Raw genomic sequence first — 24,876 nt, 5'->3', positions numbered from 1 at the left:
TGTCCCTGTGTCCAAATCGTCTATGCCATGCATGTTGACAGTTGCTGGAGTGCTCCACAGCACTCAATCCATGGTCCACAGTTGAAAGTTTGTATAAGTCCGGTGAAGGCACCGCACTCGCGACGACTTTTCCGTGTAAAGCGATTTTACACTCGTTTTTATCGAATTGCACATTATGTCCCGCACTTGTTAGCTTTTTCACCGAAAGCAGATTTGAGTCTAATCCCGGCACATACAACACTTCGTCGATTTTTAAATTTTCCACTCCCGATCTAGTCACGCACTCAATAAGTCCTGTTCCTATACCCTGAACCTCGGAGTATTGCCCTTTCTCCGCCAAACTTACAACGCCTTTTCTGCTACCGTCAAATTGGGTATAGAATCCTTTGTAATTAACCATGTGGCTCGAAGCTCCTGAGTCCACATACCACGAAGCAGAATCCCTTTTTCCGTCCCTTGAGCTATAATTGACCATAAAACATGCATCATCAGTACCTTCAGTGACTTTATTGGCCTTTTCCTTCTTAAACGCTTTGTACTTAAAGCAATCTCGTTTAAAATGGCCCTTTCGGTTACAAAAATAACACTGCCTTGCTTCTGCCCTTGCAGTACCATTATTTTTGTTACCCTCGTATACTGACTTCATCACCGAATCCTCCTGATTTCTTCCCAAAGCTCCCTGACGTCTCCTGTACTCATCTATTAATTTACTCGTAACAAATTCTAGAGTAAATTCACTCGATGGCCTACTTTCCAGCGCTGTAATCAAAAAACTGTATGAGTCTGGAAGACTTCCCAGCAAAATTCCTGCTGAGAACCTGTCCTTAATTTCTTCCCCTAAGGCGGCCAGTTTATTCAACGATTCTAGGAATAAACTAATGTGTGCTTCCATATCACCATTCTCCTCTAGCGATAGCCTACAGATTTGCTTTAACAAAAACACCATACTAGACAAACTTGATTTCTGATGATACTCCCTTAGCGCTATCCACGCATCGCGCGCGAATTCCCTGTTCCGGATATGCACTAATTGATTAACGTCAACAAGTAAGGCTATAGTTGACAAAGCCTTATCATTTTGTTTTTTCCAAGAACTGCTTCGATCTGCTTCTAATGGTAACTCACTCGAAACTATTTCCCATAGATCAGCATTGATGAGTAACATTTTCACTAAATAACTCCAAGATTGATAGTTCTTGCCGTTCAACTTTTCGACGTTATATTTCGCACTCTCCGCCATTATGTATTCGGTTAACACGAAAATTTCGCGACTGTACACTTTTAATTATTATCTTAATACAGGTGAGCTAACAACGTAACTGAGCCCAGAACCTATTAGAAATAGTAGATAATAAAAGGTACAAATAATAGTAAACAACCTATTTATTTTAACCGAAAAACCGTAATATTACAATATACAAAGAAATTAAGATACGTGTTTCTACAACGAGATATTCTTCTAGACTACTTATCGAACGCAGAACTAACACTAACATACAGTTCTGGCATTCACATCCCTTGTAACATGTGCAATTTTAGGTAAAAGTTTATCGCCCTAATGCATTCGGAGAATTGGCCCAGCCATGAAGAGAGACCCCACATGTGTATTCTAACACTTAACAAAAATAATAAAGTTGAATTCCAACATTTTCCACCTACCTCAAATTAATAAGAAGTCATTTTTCATTTTTTACTTAATTTATTTATGTAACTAACCAACAAAATTTATTAAAACTAAAACTAACAAGTAGGTACAATATAACCGTCAACTGTCAAATGTAAGTCAAATTATTAATGTAAACATTGTTAAATCAAAATAACAATTGACTGTTTTTTACCATACCTATTTTACCTAATAGAAAATAGATATTGTACAGAGCGTCAATAAGTTATATTTCATGAATGAAATACCATGACCTCACTTTTACTTTTCCTCCCTAGGGAGGAAAATTTTTTTCCTCCCTAGGGAGGAAAAGTCAAAGTGACGTCATGGTATTTCATTCATGAAATACAACTTAGGGACGCCCTGTACAATATCTATTTTCTATTACGTAAGTATCTATACATTTTAATGTTTGTTTATAAAACACCCTGTATTTTGTAGAATGGTAAAAAACAGTAAATTGTTATTTTGATTTAACAATGTTTACATTAATAATTTGATTTATATTTTACAGTTGACAGTTATATTGTACCTACTTGTTTGTTTTAGTTCTAATAAATTTTGTTGGTTAGTTACGTAAATAAATTAAGTAGAAATGAAAAAATGACTTGTTATTTGAGGAAGGTGGAAAAACCATATGTATAACATGGGAGTAAAGTGCCTTTTCCTCCCTTGAATGATTACTGCCCTTCGCTACGGGTCGGGCAGTAAACTTCATTCTCGGGAGGAAAAGTAGCACTTTCCTCCCTTGTTATACAAATAGCTATTTAATTCGGTTTCTTTGCGCATTTCAAAAATATCCTTACTAAGGGGATGGGTACGTATTTTCGGCTGCAATGCTATTCAAATGGGGATTCATTCTTTTCGAATCCTGAGAAAACTAATAACTATTTTTGAAAAATTTAAAGGCAGAATGAAAGATTGCGTTCTACCGAGGGCCGAAAGTCCCTGAAAACTTCTATAATGTTTATTTTAATAAGTTACAGAGGTGAAAAACTAAGAGAAACTGTAGTGTGATTTTTATTTCAAATATCTAATTCAAAAGAAACTTTTTATTTATTCTAAGGGACTTTCGCACTCGATAATAATTTAGTCTTTCATTCTGCGTTTAAATTTTTTAAAAATATTTATTAGTTTTTTCAGGATTCGAAAAAAATTTACACCATGTCCGTGGTAATATTTTCCAAATCGAACATTCGCTATCTTTGTCATACAACGCACTGAGTCAAATAGAATATGATGACAAGACAGTGACAGTTTTAAATATTTGACATGGCATCGGGAATATTTTTTTGAGTTGTTGATTAAAAAAATATTAATAGTGTATTAATAGATAAGATGTTCAAAATTGTAAGCGCTCCATAGTAAAAATATATTAGATATTAAAAAATCACTTTAACACTTTTCCTCTTTTCTCGATTGAGTATTAGTTTTTGTTGAACATATAAATTATTACAATCACTGAATCCATAGTTAGTGAAAAAACTATCACATTTATTAACAGAATTAATAATTTGCAATTATACAAATAACAGTTACTCAAGAACATTCAAAAGCCATCTCTTTGAAGTTAATGATGACATTGTCAAGTAGAATGACATTCTAGTAATGTTTACTTATCCATACCAGTGTGAATTTTACTACACGTAATTTGCCGTAAAGACAGAAAAAGTAGGGATAGCAGTCAAATATTTGCGAATTATGTACCGATGGCCTTAAACATGAAACGGTCTGAAAGGTACCGGGTGAAGTTTTTGGACAGAAATTGTTTAACACTAGAAGCTCCAGCATGTTTGCATACCTAGAAGCACCGAAGCCGTCAAAGTGATTAGAATAATTGTCTATCGCCAGTCGTTTTTGGTCTTTTTTACTTTTTCATCCTTTTTTACTTGAAAAATCCTATATTGAGTTAATACCTACTAATAAAAATATAAAAATATTCCAATCTGTATTGGAATCAAAAGGTAAATATAAAGATAGAAGAACAAGAATCCGAGAATATTAATATAAAGAGAGGAGTAAGACAGGGTTGTGTTCTATCGCCGCTACCGTTTAACCTGTACAGTGAAGCCATATTTCAGGAAGCGTTAGCGGAGCTAAGTGATGGAATCTCTACAAACGGAAGAATAGTAAATAACGATTCGCTGATGACACCGTTATAATGGCAGACACCCTAGAATCGCTACAAGAATTGCTAAATGGAATTAACGATTATTGTACTCGACACGGAAAAAATAAACAAAAAAAAATTCATGATTGTCTCAAAAACAGAACATGGAAATGAAAGGTTAATGATAGAGCAAACCCAAATAGAAAAAGTTAAGACATACAAATATCTGGGAACCTGGGTTGATGACAAAAATGACCAAAGCAAAGAAATTAATGTCCGAATTGAAACTGCAAGGCAAGCATTTATAAAAATGAAGACACTGCTTACAAACAAAGACCTTCAGTTGCCTCTCAGATTGAGAGGACCTACATATTTTCTATATTGCTATACGGAATGGAAGCTTGGACATTGAAGAGACAACACAAGAAGAATAGTAGCGTTCGAAATGTGGTGTTACAGAAGAATTTTGAAAAGTCAGTGGGTTCAAAAGATTACCAATGTTGAAGTGCTACGACGTTTACATAAGGAGTTAGAAGATATGAAGAGTATAAAAACTAGAAAACTGGAATATTTGGGTCACATTACCAGAGGAGAAAAATATGAGTTGCTGAGAATTATTATGCAAGGAAGGATCCAAGGAAGAAGAAGCATAGGAAGAAGACGCATCTCCTGGCTGAGGAACCTTAGAGAATGGTTTAACTGTACTTCATTACAACTATTCAGAGCAGCAGCCAACAAAGTGACCATAGCCATTATGATATCCTACCTCCGATAGGAGAGGGATCTTTAAGAAGAATAAAAGTAATATTTACCTAATTTAAATAAATTATTTAATTATTTAAGTACAATTTATGCAATAGCAAAACTGTTTCATTTTGCTTGTACAACAAGACCCACAAACAAATTTTTTACATATAATGACAAACACATATTTTATTTTGTTGCAGTTCCCTGTTTGCCATTGCTTATTTTTATTATTTGATTGGGGTGTTGTACCTCTTGGATTTGTATCCGTTGATGTTGTCCTGCTCATTATGGTCTTGTCGCAATTCTTCTGCTAACTGAAAGTAGAAAAGTTTGCCTAGATATTTGACTGCCAGTAACTTCCTTATACAGATTCCAAGAATTTAGTCCTGCCATATCTAAGATATAAAAAAGCCTGCAACAGCTGATTATGATGAAAATCTTCTTGATTTGGCTTCTTGAAGCTGATTTGGTTGAAAACTGTATGGTCATCTGATGGCCATCATCTGCCATGGAGTTGCTCCAATAAATACCTAATATGAGTGAACCTTTGCTCAGATTAAGAAAAAAATTGTTCATGTGACACATCCACATTTGATTGGAAAATATAATTCATATACGTCATATAAAATTTGTCATATAACATAATTGAGGGGGTTAGAAGTAAATGGGTTTAAGTGCACTTTTTTAAAATTTTACTCTAAGTACAGATTCGCATACTTAAATGGTATTAGACTTAATGGTAAAACGATTTAAGCATATTTCGCCCTACAGTAGCCGTCTATCGCCATTACATTTAGTTCACTGAAAACAATTGCAATTTGTTTTGGTAGTAAACAGGTTTAACCATGCGCTTGAACAGTTTTACCACACAACTATTTTTAGTATTCTCTAAAAAAATAGTAATAAACGGGTTTAAGTGCGCTTGAACCATTTTACCACAAAAGTATTTTTAGTATTCTGTAATGTGTAAACACATGTTAATACAGGATTAACTTCAAGTAAATAAATATTAGATTTGTGACCGATTTTGAAGACTAATTAAGTATTATGCAACGTGCCAGTTGTAGTTACACTGTAGATAACAGCTGGGACAAAAATGATTAGTAATATGTAGTTAAAAGTTCGAATGCAGATAGAAAATCTGCACTTGAACCGTTTTACCAGTAACATTTATCAACACCATGTACTGATTCAAGTACATTTTTTTAATAGTTGAAAAAAAGGAAGGATGTAGTAAGAGTAATAATATAGGTACCCTTATATTTTTATCATTTTATACACTGGACATGTTTTAGTTTAATGACTCCTAGTATTTATAAAACTCAAACAACTTTGAAGCTGATTATCTCAGAACTATCAAAACTGCACTTAAACCCTTTTACGTCTGGCCCCCTCAATTCGTCAATGGGAGGAACTGATCTTATGGTCTAGAATATAGCTAGATATCGAGTGGTAATTCACTTTAAAAAATGATGGTGGTGTCAAGGATTCATAATTTACAAGGAAAAATAATAATTAATAAAGAAAGTGAATGTATTTTTTTGTTTTAAAACCTTCTCGAGTATACATTGAAATAAAAAAAATAAAATTTTGTAAACAAATTAAAATTCAGGAAATTAAGGGTTAAAAAATCTAGATTCAATCAGATTGTTCTCTATAATAATAGCGCAGCGAAGCACAATATAAGAAATTATCTGAATCATGACTTTCTACTATTTCCTGTTTGTTAAATGGCAAAAACGAACCTGATTTCTGTGAACTAAATGACTATAAATATAGGATATTTGCAGTGGCGGCTCGTGAGTAAAAATATCGGTGGGGCACTTTTATTTTGAGCGGCAAATACGAAATTATGAACTCCGAAAAAATGTTGCTAGTTACAAACTTACCCATGTATTTAAGGATTCTAGTGAATAGTCCTTTTTTTTTTTTCATCACTAGGTGAGGAATCTGCAAACAGACATCGCGTCGGAGCTAAACATTTCCGACAGTGCTGGGTTCCTGAGCTAAAACCTCATCAGTGTCACGTCGACCAGTTTGGCCCTAAGTCGGACTTCCCTGCCCTCCGTAACTTCGATGTAGCAGGGACCAGCTGAACCTCACCACTCTCATACTAGGGCATCAGGGTGGAATCGCTCGTTAGAGCATAACTTCTCCCCGATGTCCTTCTTTTGCCCGATTCTCAGTCACGCATCAGCTTCCATCTCTCGCACTCATCTGACCACCACGTCCTTTACCCCTATGCTGTCAACCACTCCTTTTTCCTACCTCTACCTTCTTTTTTATCGACAGCACCTTTATCACATAGTTGTGGATGTTATCCCACCATCGCTCATCCATCACAACATACCTGTTTTTGGTCACTATATCGTTATGTTCCTTTATTGATCTTCTAAAAGCCGAATCTAACTGTGATTGTATATTTATTGACCCTAATAATTGGTATTCAACACAATACTGGATGTGTTTGGAGTTTGGAGCTAACCTTATGTTTTTTAATTTTCTCTGAGAGATGTTTAATATCATTTACACCACGGATTGTCCAAGACTCGTCCACTTGTGGTTAAAACAATAAACACTTAAAACAATAGAAGCGATTTGTCTCCTCACAATCGAATAACCAGTCTGCTAACAAATAATGTTTCTCATTGAATTTACGATTAAAAGTTCTATTACCACTTTGTCCTGCCTGAATTATGTCCAATTTTGGTCTAGGAGGTCCTATTGTTTTGTATTTAAAAAATTTTCGAACTCTAAAGTATTTTTGTCTTAATAAAGCATACACTAATAATATTTGTTGCCATATCGAATTATTGGATATCGACATCGACAATAATGAAGTCAGTATTGAGAATTGTACACTTAACACAGACCGAAAACTACGCTCGGGCTGTGTCCTAGGTGAAGTATATTGGTACGATACCGACTGCCAAGCCAAATCCCGTAACGTTGCCAGTTACTACCTGCATCTGATGATATTTCTTATTTCGCACACGGCAAGTCATCATCTAGCGCCCGATATTTTTCTAACTTGACAACAGTGAGTCCGGTCGCTCGGAAAAGCGCCCTTCCTGGGGTGCGGGCATAATTAAAAACTACACTGTGTAGTAGTTTTTAATCAATGGTGCGGGTGAACGCTGTTAATTTATATTTCTAAACTTTTTGGAGCGTCGCGTCGCATCGACTGAATATTTTTATTAGATTTTTAAATAAAGAAAAATTCATTCAATATAAATTGTATGAGATATCTACTACATTAAATGAGCTAGTGGGAGGGCAGTGCCTCAAGCGCCTCCCTGCCACAGCCGCCCCTGGATATTTGATTTAATTTGATTTGATTCAAGATAATTAAAAAAACTAATAACATAAACAAACATAAAATTATTGTATTGCAGGTTGATTCGAAATTGTCTCTAATTTAACTAGACAAATTTTATTGTAATTTTCAAGGTGACCAAATGAAAACGACAAAGATGAGTTATCACGAGTTAAAAATAACACAAGAAAATTATAGCATCGTTGTAATAAACTATTGTCAGTAGTACTTATACAACGCTTATACTGTTGACGAAATACATGCTGATTGTACCTATAGGATGGACAAATAAAAACAGGTATAGGGAAAAACCACCCTGACGAGTTAGCATTGAATTTATTGGACAACTGTACATAACTAAATAGATTACACATTAGAACTCCTCTTGACTTACCATTTAGAAAATACGTGTCTAGACTTAGTTTTAGTTATTAGTAATAAACTCACTAGAAGTTGATAGTCATTGGACCAAAACTTTTGCTTACATGTTAGTTCAACAAAAACTTATTTTCGTTCATTCAACAAAATACTTGTTATGTATCTAACAGATTGCGTTTAAAAGAAATTAAAAATTTACATTGATGATTTTCTAAAGCTAGTATGTAACTTCCTTAATCCAAATTTCCAACCATTTCCATCAAGATGAAAATTACTTCTATTAATTTTAATGGGAATCGTCGATCTTTGCACTGGAACCAATTCAAATACCCGCAACAGATAAAAGAATAGTACTTTAGCCTCCACCACGGCATATCGGGAACCAACACAGTTTCTCGGTCCTACACCAAAAGGAAAATATGTGTAGGGTTTAATGTTTGATTTGTTTGTGTCGTCAAATCTATCTGGATCGAACAATTCCGGATCTGGATAATATTCTGGATTCCGGTGGAGGCCAAAAGTGGGTATGCAGACAATAGTGCCTTTTGGCAAGGTTACGTCTTTTTCGTGCGGTAGTTTGGCTTTAAGGGTGTAGGCCTTGGTGCAAATTCTTTCAATGGCTATACCGCTGGGCCATTTTCGTAAGGTTTCTAAAAATAATATTTATATTATAAAGGCTGCTTAATAAATTTCTTACACAAAGTGTTATTACGGCTCTGGTGGTAATATAATTTTTACCTTTAAATGGTGGTCCCTATCTAAAAGTGGCCCGCCAAACCCCTGGTATGCCTAGCAGTTATATATTGCAGCTAGGATCAATTTAAATACAATGTATCTGGAGGCAGATTTTATTAGTTTTAGAATTACAACTCTCACGTATTTGTGCAATAAGCCGTATCAATTTAGAATTCGTCTAGTCTGGACGTCGCTTTTATTAGTTTTAGAATTACAACTCTCGCTTATTTCCGTATTTGCGCAAAAAGTGATCGCTTATAAATTCATAAGTTTTGGGCGCAATTAATAGATAGTGCCTCACTTATTGTTTAAAAGCTACATATCCAAGTTTAAACTGCAAACCTTTAAACTGTAAAAGTGCTATTGTGTTTGTATTTTGCGAACTAGTGTGAATTGGGCAGTGAACACGGTGGTTGAAATATGAAAGCAAAGTACCCCGCACAAACCTTGTGGAAATTAGGTCCCACTACAACTCAATCGTATGAAGAATTTTCAAGATATAGAGGCACAAACTCGGAAAATTATAAGATTTACTGGGTATTCCAATTCCCTGAGTTACTGGTTATCTGGCAACATGTAAAAGTTTGGACCAAGGAAAAATACTAAATCCTTTTGATTGAGTTGTGCTCATGAGAACTTTTTTATTAGGATGCTTCAAAGAGTATTTTCCCAAAGTATGAACGAAATCCACTGGGATCTAATTTCCATAAGGTTTGTGCGGGGTACTTGCTTACAGAAAGAAAGAAAATAAAGAAAAAATAATATTGTTATGTTATTGTTATTATTTTATGTATATTATTTACTTTTTTCTTGGAGAACTTCATATTATGTTTGTTCTGTGAAATTATTTTGTTTATTGTTCATCTTGTTTCTTTATTTTTAGTGCTTTTAGTATTGACCTCCTCTTTTATAAAACAGGATCAAAGAACAAATACCTACCAGATATAACATTGTCCATATATTTCATTTTCAATAAATCTTCGTAACTGACAGATTCATCGCATCCGTCAAAGGTATTGTTAATTTCATCTCTGAGTCTATTCTGTATTTTAGGGTTTACGACTAGTTCGTAAGCCATAAACCTCATGAGAGTGGATACAGTATCGAAGCCTCCAAAGAAGAAAATCAGAGATTGGGCTAAAATATCGGTGTTTGTAATATCTGCCTTAGATTTTATTTGGGTACCTAAAATATAAAGCATATAATAGCATATTTTTACAATTTTAAAATTATTTTTAATATGAAAAATTTTTTAAGCTGGGATCCAACGGAACGAGACGTGGCATGCCTCAAGAAATAGAAAATATGTAAGAGGAAATATGTAATCGAAAAAGTAGCGTAATAGACCAGTAAGGATCCGTGAAAAAACGTCTATTTTTGGATGTGAGAGGTGGCATTCGGATTTTTGCAGATAAAGTTAGGTGACACCTTCAGTAATAATAATTGACTTATGCTCCTTCTCAAATACGCCCGGAACATTAATAAAAAAATTAAAATATTTAAAATTTTCGAAAAACGTCGATTTTTTTCTGCTTTCTTTGCTTATAACTTTAAAACGATTCGTTTTGGAACAAAGTCGTAAAGAAATAAAATAAAGATAATTAAATTTTGTATGATATACAACTGGTCAAAAATGTCTTAACGTATTACCTTTTCTGCAATATAGCAATAAATACAAAATAAGGGGGCAAAATACGCCTGTTGTTATTCAATGTTTTTAACCACTTTAGTGGCACTTAGAACCTTAGTAAGTCACTTAGGAAATTCTTTGTAACATACTTCAACCGTGTACCAAATTTCATTAAAATCGACCTAATAGATTTTGCATAACCTAAATGTTTTTAAAAAAGTTCAAATTTTTTAAAATCTTTCTGAACAAAAAGTAGACCATTTAGAAGTTGGCAAATTTTTTTACATATAAAGAGGTGCTCTACCTATCTAATACACTTTACAGAATTAAAATCGGATTATTTAAGGGGCCTCAGCAATGTTTTAAACTTATAAACAATTTTTTGGCTTATAAAAAATTAGCTTTGTTTAATAATAAAAAAAATCATTTTTAGCAATGCAAATAATTAAAACCGGTATAATTTGACTTGAACTTTCAAATGCTGTCAGCAGAATTGCTATTTTATTTTTTAATCAAAAGTTATTCGCGTTCAAAAATTTAAATTTTTCGATTTTTTGAAAGTTTCACTGCGTTTATCTCGAAAACTGTGCATCCTACGAAAAAACTTGTAAGAACATTTTTTGCTTAGCCAAGAAATACAAAAAAATGTTTTATTTTGCGAAAAATCGATGTTATGTAATTCCTCAAGTTCTTTGTTTATAACAATCTTATCGACATCCGGATCAACTGTTACCCAAAAAAATCGTGTTCTACGGGTCAAAAAATACATAAAAATCTTGGGTAAAAAAAGTCCATCTAAATAAAGGAGCGCGTAGCACCCCCTCCTGGCCACAGCACTAATTTGTTTATAAGCCAAAAAATTGTTTATAATTTTAAAACATTGCTGAGGCTGCTTAAATAATCCGATTTGAATTCTGTAAAGTGCATTAGACAGATGGAGTGCTTCTTTATATGTAAAAAAATTGACAAATCTTTGTATGTTCTAGTTTTTGTTGTGCAAGATTTTAAAAAGTTTTAATTTTTTAAAAAAAGTTTGATTGCAAAATTATTATTCAAAATCTAGTAAGTCAATTTTAATGAAATTTGGTGTACGGTTTTAGCACATTACAAAAATTTTCTAAGCGAATTAGGAAGATTCCAAGTGTAACCTAAGTGATGGAAAATCATTGAATAATGACAGGCTTGTTTTGCCCCCTTATTTTATATTTATTGCTATTTTGCAGCAAGGGTGATAAATTAAGACATTTTTAACCAATTGCATCTGATAGAAAATTTAATTGTCTTTGTTTTATTTCTATACGGCTTTGTTCCAAAATGAATCGTTTTAAAGTTATAAACAAAAAAATTAGAAAAAAATCGATGTTACTCCAAATTTTTAAATATTTGAATTTTTTTATTAATGTTCCGGGCATATTTGAGAAGGAGCATAAATCAATTATTATTAATGAAGTTATCACCTAGCTTTATCCGCAAAAATCTGAATGCCACCTCTCACATCCACCTAAAAACAGATCCTTACTGCTCTATAAGCTCTCCCGTCATTGGTCGGTAAGTGAATACGGTTCAAAGGTAGTCAGAAGCTGAAACACACCCTTCCGACTCGATTAGCGACTGGTACGGTCAATGCCGTGGCAATTTTGTGGTCTAGCGACGTTGTGTTGGAATTTTTATCATTGTATGAATTAATTATTCTGGGACAAATTACAAGAAGTGATTAATGATGGAACAGAGAAAATTGTGATCACAGGAGACATGAACAGTAGAGTAAGGAAAGAAGCAGAAAATGGAACAATGTCATCGGACCTTATGGGGAGGAAAAAATAAACAAAAATGGAAAATTACTACTCGAATTTTGTCTAGACAATAACCTGGTGATTATGAACACACAGTTCCAACATAAAAGGATACACAAGATCACAAGAGAAGTCAAATCAAGAGACGAACAATCAATTATAGACTATACTATAGTGCCAAAAAACAGAGAAGAACTGGATAAGAGACGTAAGGGTGAAAAGGGGTTATGAAATTGGTAGTAACCACTATCTACTAGAAGCCACATTCAAAAGCAAAAGAAAAGGAATAAAAAGAAATGAGAACATAAACAGAAAACACAAAGAAATAATAAAAATTTATAAACTAAGGGAAGAATAAACGAAAATAAGATACACAGAAGTGCTAGAGAAAGAGATGGAGAATGAACATGAAATAACAGAAACAATAAAAAATAATGGGAAAAATTTAAAAATGCGATGATAAAAACAGCTAAATTAATATGTGGAACTACAAGAAATAACAGAGGGAAACGAACTTCTTGGTGCAACGATGAAGTGAAAAGAGAAATAAAAGAAAAGAAGAAATTATCGAAAGAATACATAGAAGACAAAACACAACAAAAATATGAAAATTAGAAGAGACAAAGAACAAAAGTTAAAGAGATAGTTAAAAAAAAGAAAAAGAAAAGTTGGGAAAAATTCGGAGAGAAAATGGAAGAAAACAGCACAGAAAACGTAAAATTATTTTATAGAACACTGAAAAACCTAAGAAGCAACAAAAGAAACGAAACTAAACAAATAATGAACAAGGAAGGAACAATAATAAACGACGATAAGACAATAATGGAAAGATGGAGGGAACATTTCCAGCTGAGATTGAATGGAAATCAAGCGAATACAATGGAGAAGGAAAGCCACATCAAGAGAGTATCCATGAGAAACACGGAAAATCCAGAAACTACATAAAAAGAAGAACTGGAAGAAGCAATAAGAAAGATAAAGATTGGAAAAGCACCAGCAAGCGATGAAGTAGCACCAGAAGTGATGAAATATATAGGAGTAAGAGCAAAAGAAAAATTGTTATACATAATAACCTGATATGGAAGAGAAAAGTAATACCTAGCCAGAGAATGGACAAATGCAGTAATTATACCTATATACAAGAAAGGAAACACAACAAACTGTAAGCACTATAGAGGTATATCACTACTATGTGTAGCAGCAAAAGTATACGAAACCATAATAGAAAGGAAAATCAGAAAAGAAATAGAACACAAATTAGAGGACGTACAAAGTGGATTCAGGAAAGGACACAACACACAAGACCATATATTCACCATGCAACAAGTAATATAAAAAGCCTTAAAGAAAAATAGAGAAATATATCTTAGCTTTATAGACATGGAAAAAGCATTCGACTTAGTCACAAGAAAAGATATATGGGAAAGCCTAAAGAAGAAACAAGTACTTAAGTGAAGAACTGATAGAAGCAACAAAAAGTATATAGGGTAACGGGTACAGTGATTGGCCACTTAAGGGATTTCAAATTGAATTAAAATTGTAAATTGGTATATTTTAATGTGAAATATTTTGTAAGGGTTTTTTAATAACGATGAAATATCAAATTTTATAAAAACTTAGCGTATTTTAGTAAAAATAATAATATACATAAAAAATTAACACAAATTTAAAAACATACAAAATTACACAGTTATTGGCCATGCAAACATAGTTATTGGCATATAGAATTACAGTTATTGGCCACTCATAAAATTCCTAATTTTCTTTTTTTATTTGTGCAGTTAGGGCACACAAAACTATTTAGATATTCAATTTCTTGTTGTTTTTTAACACAACTACCAATATGGGAGCCTCTGACACAAAATAAACATTTTATTCCAACTTTTGATTTAGGAATATTTTAGGAACAAGAATAGCACAATCCTGTATACAAAAGATTATTATTTACAGACATGTTGGTGTTGTCTGATTGTTTCACCAATATATCTGAGAGAATTTGTATTTTTTTATGTTCTGGATATCCCTCTGTTTCGAAAAACAACTTTCTTTTAGCCGACTCACCAGCACGTTTTTCTTTGCTGGTTTCCAAATTTGTACATTTGCTTTGGGAAGTAGTCCTCAAATTTGATGAATTCTTATTGTTGGAGACATCAAAATATACGTTATCAATTGAGGGCAGAATAGCGTTTTTCTCTACAGAATCAGGAAATTGGTTCCGTGGCAGTTCGTGGTTTTCTTTGGCGTTAATCACTTCTGGTATATGTACTCTAACTCCACTTCTCAAAGTAGTGCTTTTAATTGTATGATCAAGAAGTGTGTCTGATTTAAAAGTATTTGTATCTAAAATATCACCTGTATTTAGTGTAACATTTTCTCTTTATTCTTCACAATATTTTGACATTTTTTGCTCTCGGAATTGGCTCTTGTGGCAATTTTTTTTATTACTTTCTTCTTGGTTTCTTTATTTTTTTTACCTTTATTGTTTGCTTTTGCGTCAATTCGCTTTTGTTTTCGTTCTAATTTTATTTTTTCTTGTTCGTGTTTCTCTTCAATTTTACGCCTCTCTGCATTTTGAAGATCTGAAGAAGTGAGCACGAAAGGCAACCGTTCTGTTTGCTTTTTACCCTTTCTTTCTGGGGTTTTTGGCCAAAAAAGAATTTGTCAATTGAGGTGTCAATTTCTTTATATAATGAGTTGTCTTGATTTACTAAAGGCAGATTATCGGATGTCGATTGAATATCTAAAGTCATTGTATCTTCTGTGACAATAGTATCTTTTTGTTTGGGTTTTCTCGTCTAAACTTTAATACTGCCCGGTTCCAATTTGCCTTTAATGGTTTAAATGCAGCAACATCTGCAGGCTGTATAATTCTGGTCGCATTGGGATATAATGCCACTAAAATAATTTGTAACTTTGAGCATAATTCACTGGTTTGAATGGTTAAGTGAGTTTTATGTCCATCAACGAACAAAATGACTGGAAATTTAGTGTTTTTTGCAACTAGCTACTTATATAAGACGTTTCCTATGTATTCATAGAAGTTTTCATTCTTGATCCATCCCGTATCGCTATAGGCTATGCCCCATTCTCGAGGAACTGAATTTATAACATTGCTAGGAAGTCGTTTGTATGGGTAAATAATCATCGGTGCTGTTATTTCTTCAGATGCTGCAAACCTAAACATAACCGCCAAATTAACTTTGGAGTGATGTTCTATTTGATATACATTTTTGCTTCCCTTTACAGCCAACACTCGTTTATTTTTGTGACACAAGAGGAAGCAGGTTTCATCCCCATTAAAAACACGTGAAGGATCTTGAAGAATATCAATGTAACGTTTACGGTGTAAATATTCTTGAACACCGGTGAACCATTTTCTTATATCTTTTTCAGACACAACTGAACTTGCTGCTGTTACCGCTTCTGGAGTTCGCTCGCTTAAATCTGGATGTCTCTTTAAAAAGGATCTATACCAACCTCTTCCGGGCCGATTGTCAGTAAAAGGATTAGCACGTGGATTTGCATCAAGAAAACCTTTAACCGAGTCTTGTATATTTTCCACTCTACTGGAAAACCTTTGTCTTGGCATGTTACGATCCAATTCTATAAACGATTCTCTTGGGACCAAGGTTAGTTTTTTCATTAAATTTTTCGCTTGCTCTAAACTACAGTGTTGCTCTTGGCACATTAAATTGTTCAGCGGCTTTCCGTTGGCTCATGCCAGTTTCTATGGCCTGAAAAGCAGACTGAAGGTCTTGTTCTCTATATTTTTTGTGATATGTTTTATTTTTCCGGATATTTGGCATTTTTTATTCTAAAAATAAAAATCATTTAATAGTATCTAATAATGTTATCTACAATACGGACGTTTCAAATTTGATTCAGATTGCCCGCATTGGCATTAATTTTATAACAACTAAAATAATTGTAATTTCATAAAAACGAATCAGGACAAAAAAGATATTCTTATTACACATTACAGTTATTGGCCACCCTGTGGTTTAGTGATTGGCAGTCGGCCAACCACTAGTTATTGCCATAAAAAATAAGAAAAAATGCTTGAAATATGTTGTGTTGGGCCAAACTAATCAAAAAGAGCCTAAATTATAATAAATATCTTAATTTAAAGTAGGTACAGTAATTGGCCGGTAGGCCAATCATTATAATGCGGACATATTTAAGATACGGTGCTTGGCCACTAAAATTTACCGCCAAAAAATTATAACCTTACTATTAAAACCACTGATAACGTAAGATTTACCCCACTAAATCATCACAAAACATTAATATAAGCAGATACACAATATTATTAGCCAAGATAACTCACCTCATGAATGGCCTTCCTTAACAAATTCTTTAAAAAACTCTTAAAACTGGATGCACCTGTTAAGCTTCGAACAACACACGCTGTCACAACTAGACAATATTAACTGAGAGAGATAATGGCTAGACCAAATATATAGCAATGTTGCCGAATTGCAATGCAAATACATTTATTTCCTTATACTTTCTAAAAATCTTAATATTTCGGATTTTTGTGAAAGTGGCCAATCACTAGTGACCGGCCAACAACTGTACCCGTTACCCTATGTTACGGAAAATTACGTAAATCCGGCCAATAACGTTATTGGCCGGCCAATATCGACCATGGCCGGTTGAATTGGTCATTGTCGACAATGGCCGGATATTAACGTTATTGTCTATAGAAACTGGACATTGATGATAATTTTAAATTCCTGATAAAATTTCTATTATTGCCCGGCCAATGTCGACAATGCCCGTTGTTAATCGGTCAATGTTGAAATTTTGACTAAAAGATAGGTTATGTGTACTATAGGTTTACTATTTTTTACCTCATGTGTGTATATTGTGTATTGTTTTCGTGCTGAAATTACTCGTAAATTTATTTATTAAGTGTTATCATGGACATCAACGATGTGCGCACTCGTTTTAATAATTATACATATAAACTTAATAGTCAAGTGAAAACGTGATGACAATAAATCATTTTTAAACTGTGACGAATACAATAGCCGAATAAGTGAAATTAAAGAACGAAAATTATTTTGAGAACACCGGGTGCTAAAAAGACAATAAAGCACTATAGAATGAAATTCAATGATCAAGCCAGCTCCCACCAGCCATCTACCTCTTGGAAGTTTAAACATTAATTTAAGCGAAAAACCATTGTTTATTTGTGAAATAAACATTTTTTTCTGATTCATGACAGCAGTAAAATGTATTTTGAATTAAATAAATTAAATTAAGCAAACGACCCCTATTGTCATTTAAAAAAATCATTGATTATGTCATCGCACCCAGATGGATGACGTCACTAGTATGCCATATATGCGAAAATATCATAATTTCAAAATAAAAATCGACCTGTTTCGAAATTTTTCCTTAAAGTCGCCGGTTTATGAAACAACGAATTTATTCCTTTCATTTGCACCATACTGTATATAAAAATATTATTATTTCCTTGTTTGTATTTATGAATATGTTACCCATATTATGATAAATAAAGATGTTTTATTTATTTTTAATAGCTACTTATATTTCTGCAACTACTTTCAGAAATATCTTAGTATCTCATTTTAAACACTTATTGACTTACACCGATTGGCTTCTGAGGCATCGATTTATCAACATTGGCCATTTGCTTCTGGCTATTGTCGTTATTGACCGGTTATTGATGAAAAATCTAATTTTACCTTAAGTTTTTACAACATTGGCCAATATTTAAGGTTATTGTCGTTAATGGTCGGGCATTGTCGTTAATAACCAAGGAAAATGGACATTCACGACAATGCCCGGCCATTAACGTCAATGTCCAATTTACATAATTGACCGTAAGATATACATGAAAATAACAAATACAGTAAGGAGTTAGACAAGGGGGAAGTCTCAGCCCAGTGCTATTCATAAATGTAATAGATGAGATAGTGAAAGAATGTAAGGAAACTTTCAAGAAATACTGCATCGGTTGGAACAAAATGCAAATGATAAACGCTGAGATGTGTATATTTGCAGACGACATAGTATTAAGATAATAACGACTCAGATAATGAAAATATCAAGGAAATAAGGGACGGAAGATCAAATAGAAGTAATGATAGACCAACAAAAAATAATACAGACAAATTCATACAAATACTTAGGAACAGTAATCAACAACAAAGGAGACATCGACAACAGAATGGAAAACACAGGAAAACTGTTCCAAGCACTAAATAGAGGATTCCTTAATAACAAAGAAATATCAACAAAGACCAAGATGACAATATACAAAACAATATATAGACCTACGGTGACAAATGGAGCAGAAAATTGAATATTAAACAAAAGACAGCAGAGCAGAATTCAGGCAGCAGAGATGAAATACCTCAGAAGAACGATCGAACTTAAAAGAACTGATAGAATCAGAAATGAAGAAATAAGAGAAAGACTCAAAATCAAACCGATACTCGACTCAATTAAGGAGAAAAAATTGGCATGGTTCGGTCATCTAACCCGGATGGACAATAATAGACAGTAAAAAAGATAGTAAAAAGAGTGTGGGACGCCAAACCAATAGGAAGGAATGGAGAGAGTTCGTTAAGAGCTAGGACACCTTAGAAGATTGTAAAATATTGTAATTAATGAAATGGGTCTACTGATTAAGTAAAGTAAAGTAAAATGAATTAATTAACTTACAAAATTTTCTACCGCCAACACTGCCAACACCGCCAACACTATTTCACAGTAACGTGGGGTGCCGACCGTGCTCTCTTTTCTTTTCACTATTATATAAATATTTTCTATTTCTCTTTTAAGTGGTGAAGTGTGCCACGTCACATTTCATAAAATTCCGACTTTAGATTAAAAAAGAAAGAATTTACATACCGGCATCTGAATCTAAAGCTGTGGAAAATCCAGTATCTATAATATTTTCTTCTGCAGGTTGTTGTACACCTTTTTTAGCCTCCATTAAAATATGTATCATATCTGGGCGTACAATTCCATTTTTTTCCCGAGCTTCCATGGTACTCTCCAGTAGTTTTATAAAAAAATTTCGTACTCTGCTGCTATATACTTTTATGTCGAAAAACTAAAAAGCAATAAAACAGACGATAATAATGTTATCCAATAAGTAAAAGTTTATAAATACTTTTAGATATCCGAAAAGTGATTGTAGATCTACCGTAGAAATCTAGTACCTATATTAGACCGTAGAAATCTAGTACCGTAGAAATATATATTGTACCAAAATTTACAAAGACGACAGAATGTTTTAAAAATGTTCTCCATTTCAGTCTAAATACTATCAGATTCTTTTAATTTGGAATTATGAAACCATCGAATACTTCAATTGTCCTGAATAGTCAACTGGAGAAAGTTCATGGAAGTATTGTAGTGTATAATAGGGTAGGTGGGGGCAAAAGTACGCACTTACATTTTTCATATATTCATTTAATATATTTGTACTATTCAGTAGCATTGGATGAGAAACTTTGGCGCAATCAGGGCGAATACAACAACAACAATGATTCAAAAATTATTTTTGTACCTTTTGATCTAATTTTTTTTTTAAATTGATTGATTCTTATTCTTAATCTTTCAAACTCAGATTATTATTGGTTAGGCATGTTGAAAGTTTATTGTTAGCAGACTTCTTCTACATGACAGTTTGAAGTTCACATGTGCATAGTTTCATATTGAGGTTAGATATATTACTGGTTTGCCGGATGGGGCAAAAGTACTCACACAAATGGGGCAGACGTTTGCAGTGCATACCTTTGCCCCCAGTGAGGTAGACTTGGCAAATGCATGTTTCAAGTTGAGCTTGATATTCTATCAGATAATTTTGTCTCAATTGCAAAATGTCTCAAATCCGCAAAAGTATGCATATGCGTACTTTTGCCCCATTGGGTGGGGCAAAGTTACGCATTTACATTTTTTTTTTCAAAAATACAACTATACTAACTAATAGTCCAAGTAATGAAGCTTAAAATAGGACAAAACCTCGCAATTTTTACAGAATGCATCGATTTGCTTGAAAATTTGAGAATAAGTAGTGGATAGTCCAAGGATCAAAATATATATCATGCCGAAAGGCGCTTTTACCATGGTGGTGGTTTCCACCCCATCTCGGGGGTGGAAATTTTTTATTATATTTTAATCGCCAAAGTTGGTAAAAACGTTCATTTTAAGCAAAAAACGTTCCATACATTTTTTTGACAAAATTGATAGTTTTCGATTTATTCGCTATCGAAAGCGTTAGTTTTATATCGAAAAATCAATGTTTTTAATAAGTTTTCTGCTAATAACTCCAAAAGTTTTCGTTTTATCAAAACAACTTTACCTAACAAAAATGTACATTTTGAAAAAAATAAACAAAACCGTTTTTTTTTTATTTTCTTTAAGACCAATAGTAATCGAGCTATATTTTATTATAGGTTGGCTCTTCTTCGTCAAATGTTAAATATTGTAGTTTCAAAGTCAAAAGACGGGAAAACTATGCATTTTTCGAGAACAACTTGTTCAAACTAATTTAAAGTACTTAAGAATATCTTCTACCTCCAGAAATAAAAAAAGTCTCTAGCTCAAAAATTAAAGCAACTTATAATGAAAAGAATGTCAGTCCCCATTTTTTTTCAGCGAAAAAGTGATCGTAAGCCACCCCCTAATCACCAACCTAATAAAAATTAGTCATTAACCTTATTTGGTCTTTTTTATTTATGTATTATTAATAGGTTCTAGAAGTTTGACCGGCTAGTAATGATTAGTTTTTAACGACTACAATGGAGTTAAAAGCGAATAACAAATTTTTGTAGTTTGGAAAAAAATGGCCTTTTCTTCAGAATAGCAAGATCAGCATCAGAGATACGAAAAAATGTTTAAATATGAAATTGTAGCTTATTTAGTTTCCAAGAACCTGGCTTGAAAAAATTTTTTTACGGCTAAAAGTGAGTGAGCCATTGACAATTAAAACTTGTAATAACATGCAAAAACCACCTTTACCAACCCTTTCAAAGTCACCTCTTTTTGCAACTGAGGATTTTAAAAAGATTTAATATGAATAGGCTTATAGATCTAGTAAAGACCTACAAAATTATTTTTTACTAAACTTTCTAAGGTAAAAAATAAAAACGTTACGGTTAAAAAAATCAATATATTTTTTTGAAAAAAAAAGGAGAAATCCAATTGAAAGCATAATAATGTAAGTTAGCGGTGTTTTTAGTCATTGGCCTTATTCATTCTTATTTATTTATGTATTATTAATAGATTCTAGAAGTTTAACTGGCTTAGAATGATAAGTTTTAAAAAAAACTGGAGTTAAAAGCGAATAACGAATTTTTGTAGTTGGGTAAAAAATGCAATTTCCTTCAGAATAGAAAGATTAGCATCAGAGAGATGAAAAAATGTTTCAATATAAAATTGTAGGTTATTTAGTTCCCAAGAACTTGGTTTGGAAAAAAAAATCTACGGCAAAAATTTAGTAAATCGTAAATGAGTAGGTATATCGAAAAACATTGATTTTTTCTATACAAAACTAACACTTTCGATAGCGAATAAATCGAAAACTATTCATTTTATCAAAAAAAAAATGTATAGAACATGTTTTGCTTAGAATGAATGTTTTTATCAACTTTTGCAATCAAAATACAGTGGAACCTCGATAACTCGGATTAATCGGGACCGCGGCCGATCCGGGTTATCGAAAATCCTGGTTAGCCGGAGAATATGGCAAAAATTAATAAAATACGGTATACTTACAGATAAACTCAGTTAGAATTGAAATAACATGAAATATATATAAATATGCACAGTACCTACACATCTAAACTACTAAAAACACGCAAACACATAGGTACGTAAGTAAACGGAGGCAAACAATATAAGACTGTACTACACACAATACAGTCACCACAATCGGAACGATGTTATGTTATTTAAGAACAGTGAAAACTAAAGACCATTGTTTAAAAAAGAATTTTTTAATAGTCTTTTAGTCTTTTTTAAACAATGCTAAGACAGTTTGAAATAAATATGTAAAGGAATACTACAGACAGGTGTCTGTTGTTTCTGCCAGCGTGTGCCATGAGTCATTTTTACTATCGTATAGTTCAAATTACACAAATACAAATTATCTCTCAAATATTATATTACATACATTTTTATTGTTGAAATGTTTATCTGATAATTAACTATTTTGATGGGAAATAAGCCACAATCAAATTGAAAAATAATTTTATTAACGTTTCGACGCCCAAATCGGGTGTCGTCATAATACAAATTTACTGAAAATCAAAATGTTTATCTGATGAAAATCGGTCCGGGTTAGCCGGACTTCCGGGTTATCGGAGGCCGACTTATCGGGGTTCCACTGTATAATAAAAAATTTCCACCCCACGAGATGGGGAGGCAACCACCCCCATGGTAAAAGCGCATTTCGGAATCATATAGATTTTGATCCTTGGACTATCCACTAATTATTCTCAAAATTTCAAGCAAATCAATCCATTCTGTAAAAATTGTGGGGCGAAAAGCTTCGGTTCCTGGACTAGAAGTTCATTCCCAAGATACGCCTAAACCCGTTTCCCGGTTTTTTTTATTGAACGAAGGCCGTCCTTGACTAGCAACGGTGATAAGCGGTCTCCTTGTCTAAGCCCTGGTGTTATACTAAATCGCATCGATATTTTATTTCCTATTGTTACCTGTGCACATGAATCTGTCACGCAGATTTGAGTTAACGCCACTGCTTTTCTTGGTATTTCCATTTCTATCATGGGGAGTCTGCAGATCATAATATGCTTCTTTTTATCGAATCATAGGCATGCTTGCTGGAAATCTACGAACATTTGGTGTACCTACATCTAGGTTGAATTCTTAGTTAATTTATACAGGGTGTTTCATTGGGAAACGGAAATACTTTAATGGTGAGTAGAGGTCACCAAGGCGGTTCTAGGTATACTAAATTTTTTGCCCTATTGACTTTTATATCCGAGTTACAGGGTGTTCTATCGATTTTGCTCATTTCTTTCCTAAGCCATAACTTTAGAACCACCCTGTATATTTTTTTAATATTTGGTACACATATCTCTCATTCAAAACCCAAACGACCGACATACTAATCACAAGAAAAATCCAGGTCCGTATTAACAAAAAATTATAAAATAATTGTGACCTTAAAACAACACCCTGTATATTGAAATTTTGAAAATCTGTTTGCATAATTGAAAAGAGCGCAAAAAACTAAGCCTAATAGTTTGCTTCGATTTTTCGGCCAGACAATTTTTTGACTTTAATTTTGAAATTATATTGAATTTTTTTAAGGACTCCTCATTAAAAACCAGGTATTATTAACTTTTAAATATAAATTATTAAATTTATTGAATAAATACTCATTTTAAAATGAATCAATATTTATTTACCACATTGGAAAGACCCAATTATTAATCATAAGAAAAATCCAGGTCCGGATTAACAAAAAAACATAAAGTAATTGTGACCTTGAAACAACACCCTGTATATTGACATTTTCAAAAATTGTTTGCACACTTGAAAAGACCACAAAAATCTGAGTTTATCGATTCACTTTGATTTTTTGTGCAAAAATTTATTAACTTTAATTTTGAAATTAAATATATTCAAATTTTTAAGAACCCTGAAATTAATAAGCAGGTTTTAAAGCGCTTTTATTAATAAATCATTCAAGTTAATGAATAAATTCTGATTTTAAAAATAATCAGTTATAATTTACAGCATTAGAGGGACTTACTTACTAATCACAAGAAAAATCCAGGTCCGTATTAACAACAAAATACAAAGTAATTCTGACCTTGAAAAAACACCATGTATATTGAAATTTTTAAAATACGTTTGCACACCTGAAGATAGCACGAAAAACTAAGTTTAATGTCCTGCTTTAATTTTTTGTGCAGACAATTTAATGACATTACTTTTAAAATTATCTCTAAATTTTTATTATGAGTTCCCAAAGTTCTTAAAAATTTCGACATAATTTCAAAATTAAATTCATTAAATTGTCTGGCCAAAAAATTGAAGCTAACGATTAAACTTAGTTTTTTGTGCTCTTTTCATACCTATGTGCAAACGGATTTTGAAAATTTCAATATACAGGGTGTTGTTTCAAGGTTATAATTACTTTATATTGTTTTGTTAATCCGGACCTGGATTTTTGTTTTGATTTGTAAGTGGGTCATTCGAATGTCGTAAATAAGTATTGATTATTTTTAAAATGGGTATTTATTTAATAACTCTAATAATTTATTGTTAAAAATGCTTTAAAAATCTGCTTTTTATTTCAGTGTTTTTAAAATTATCAATATATTTAATTTCAAAATTAATGTCATTAAATTTCCTTCACGAAAAATTAAAGCAAACCGATAAACTCAGATTTTTGTGGTCTTTTCAAATGTGCAAAAAAATTTTGAAAATTCCAATATACAGGGTGTTGTTTCAAGATCACAATTACTTTTTTTTTGTTAATACGGACCT

General features: G+C 32.7%; 1 protein-coding gene across 1 annotated transcript in view; it reads right to left on the bottom strand.

Moving 5' to 3' along the window:
- Positions 1 to 24,876, bottom strand: part of LOC114333880 (uncharacterized) — a 99,221-nt gene that overhangs the window by 44,467 nt on the left and 29,878 nt on the right. Inside the window, exons 4-6 of the mRNA XM_028283875.2 lie at positions 19,258 to 19,462; positions 9,889 to 10,134; positions 8,414 to 8,864 (exon numbers count right to left, since the gene is read on the bottom strand). Coding sequence (XP_028139676.2) covers positions 8,414 to 8,864; positions 9,889 to 10,134; positions 19,258 to 19,462 — 902 coding nt within the window. The remainder of the gene's footprint in view (positions 1 to 8,413; positions 8,865 to 9,888; positions 10,135 to 19,257; positions 19,463 to 24,876) is intronic.

The sequence above is a fragment of the Diabrotica virgifera genome, chromosome 1, assembly GCF_917563875.1.
Source record: "Diabrotica virgifera virgifera chromosome 1, PGI_DIABVI_V3a".
Taxonomy (NCBI): domain Eukaryota; kingdom Metazoa; phylum Arthropoda; class Insecta; order Coleoptera; family Chrysomelidae; genus Diabrotica; species Diabrotica virgifera.
Note: the sequence above shows the minus strand (reverse complement) of the source record. Positions and strands in the feature narration are given on the sequence as shown.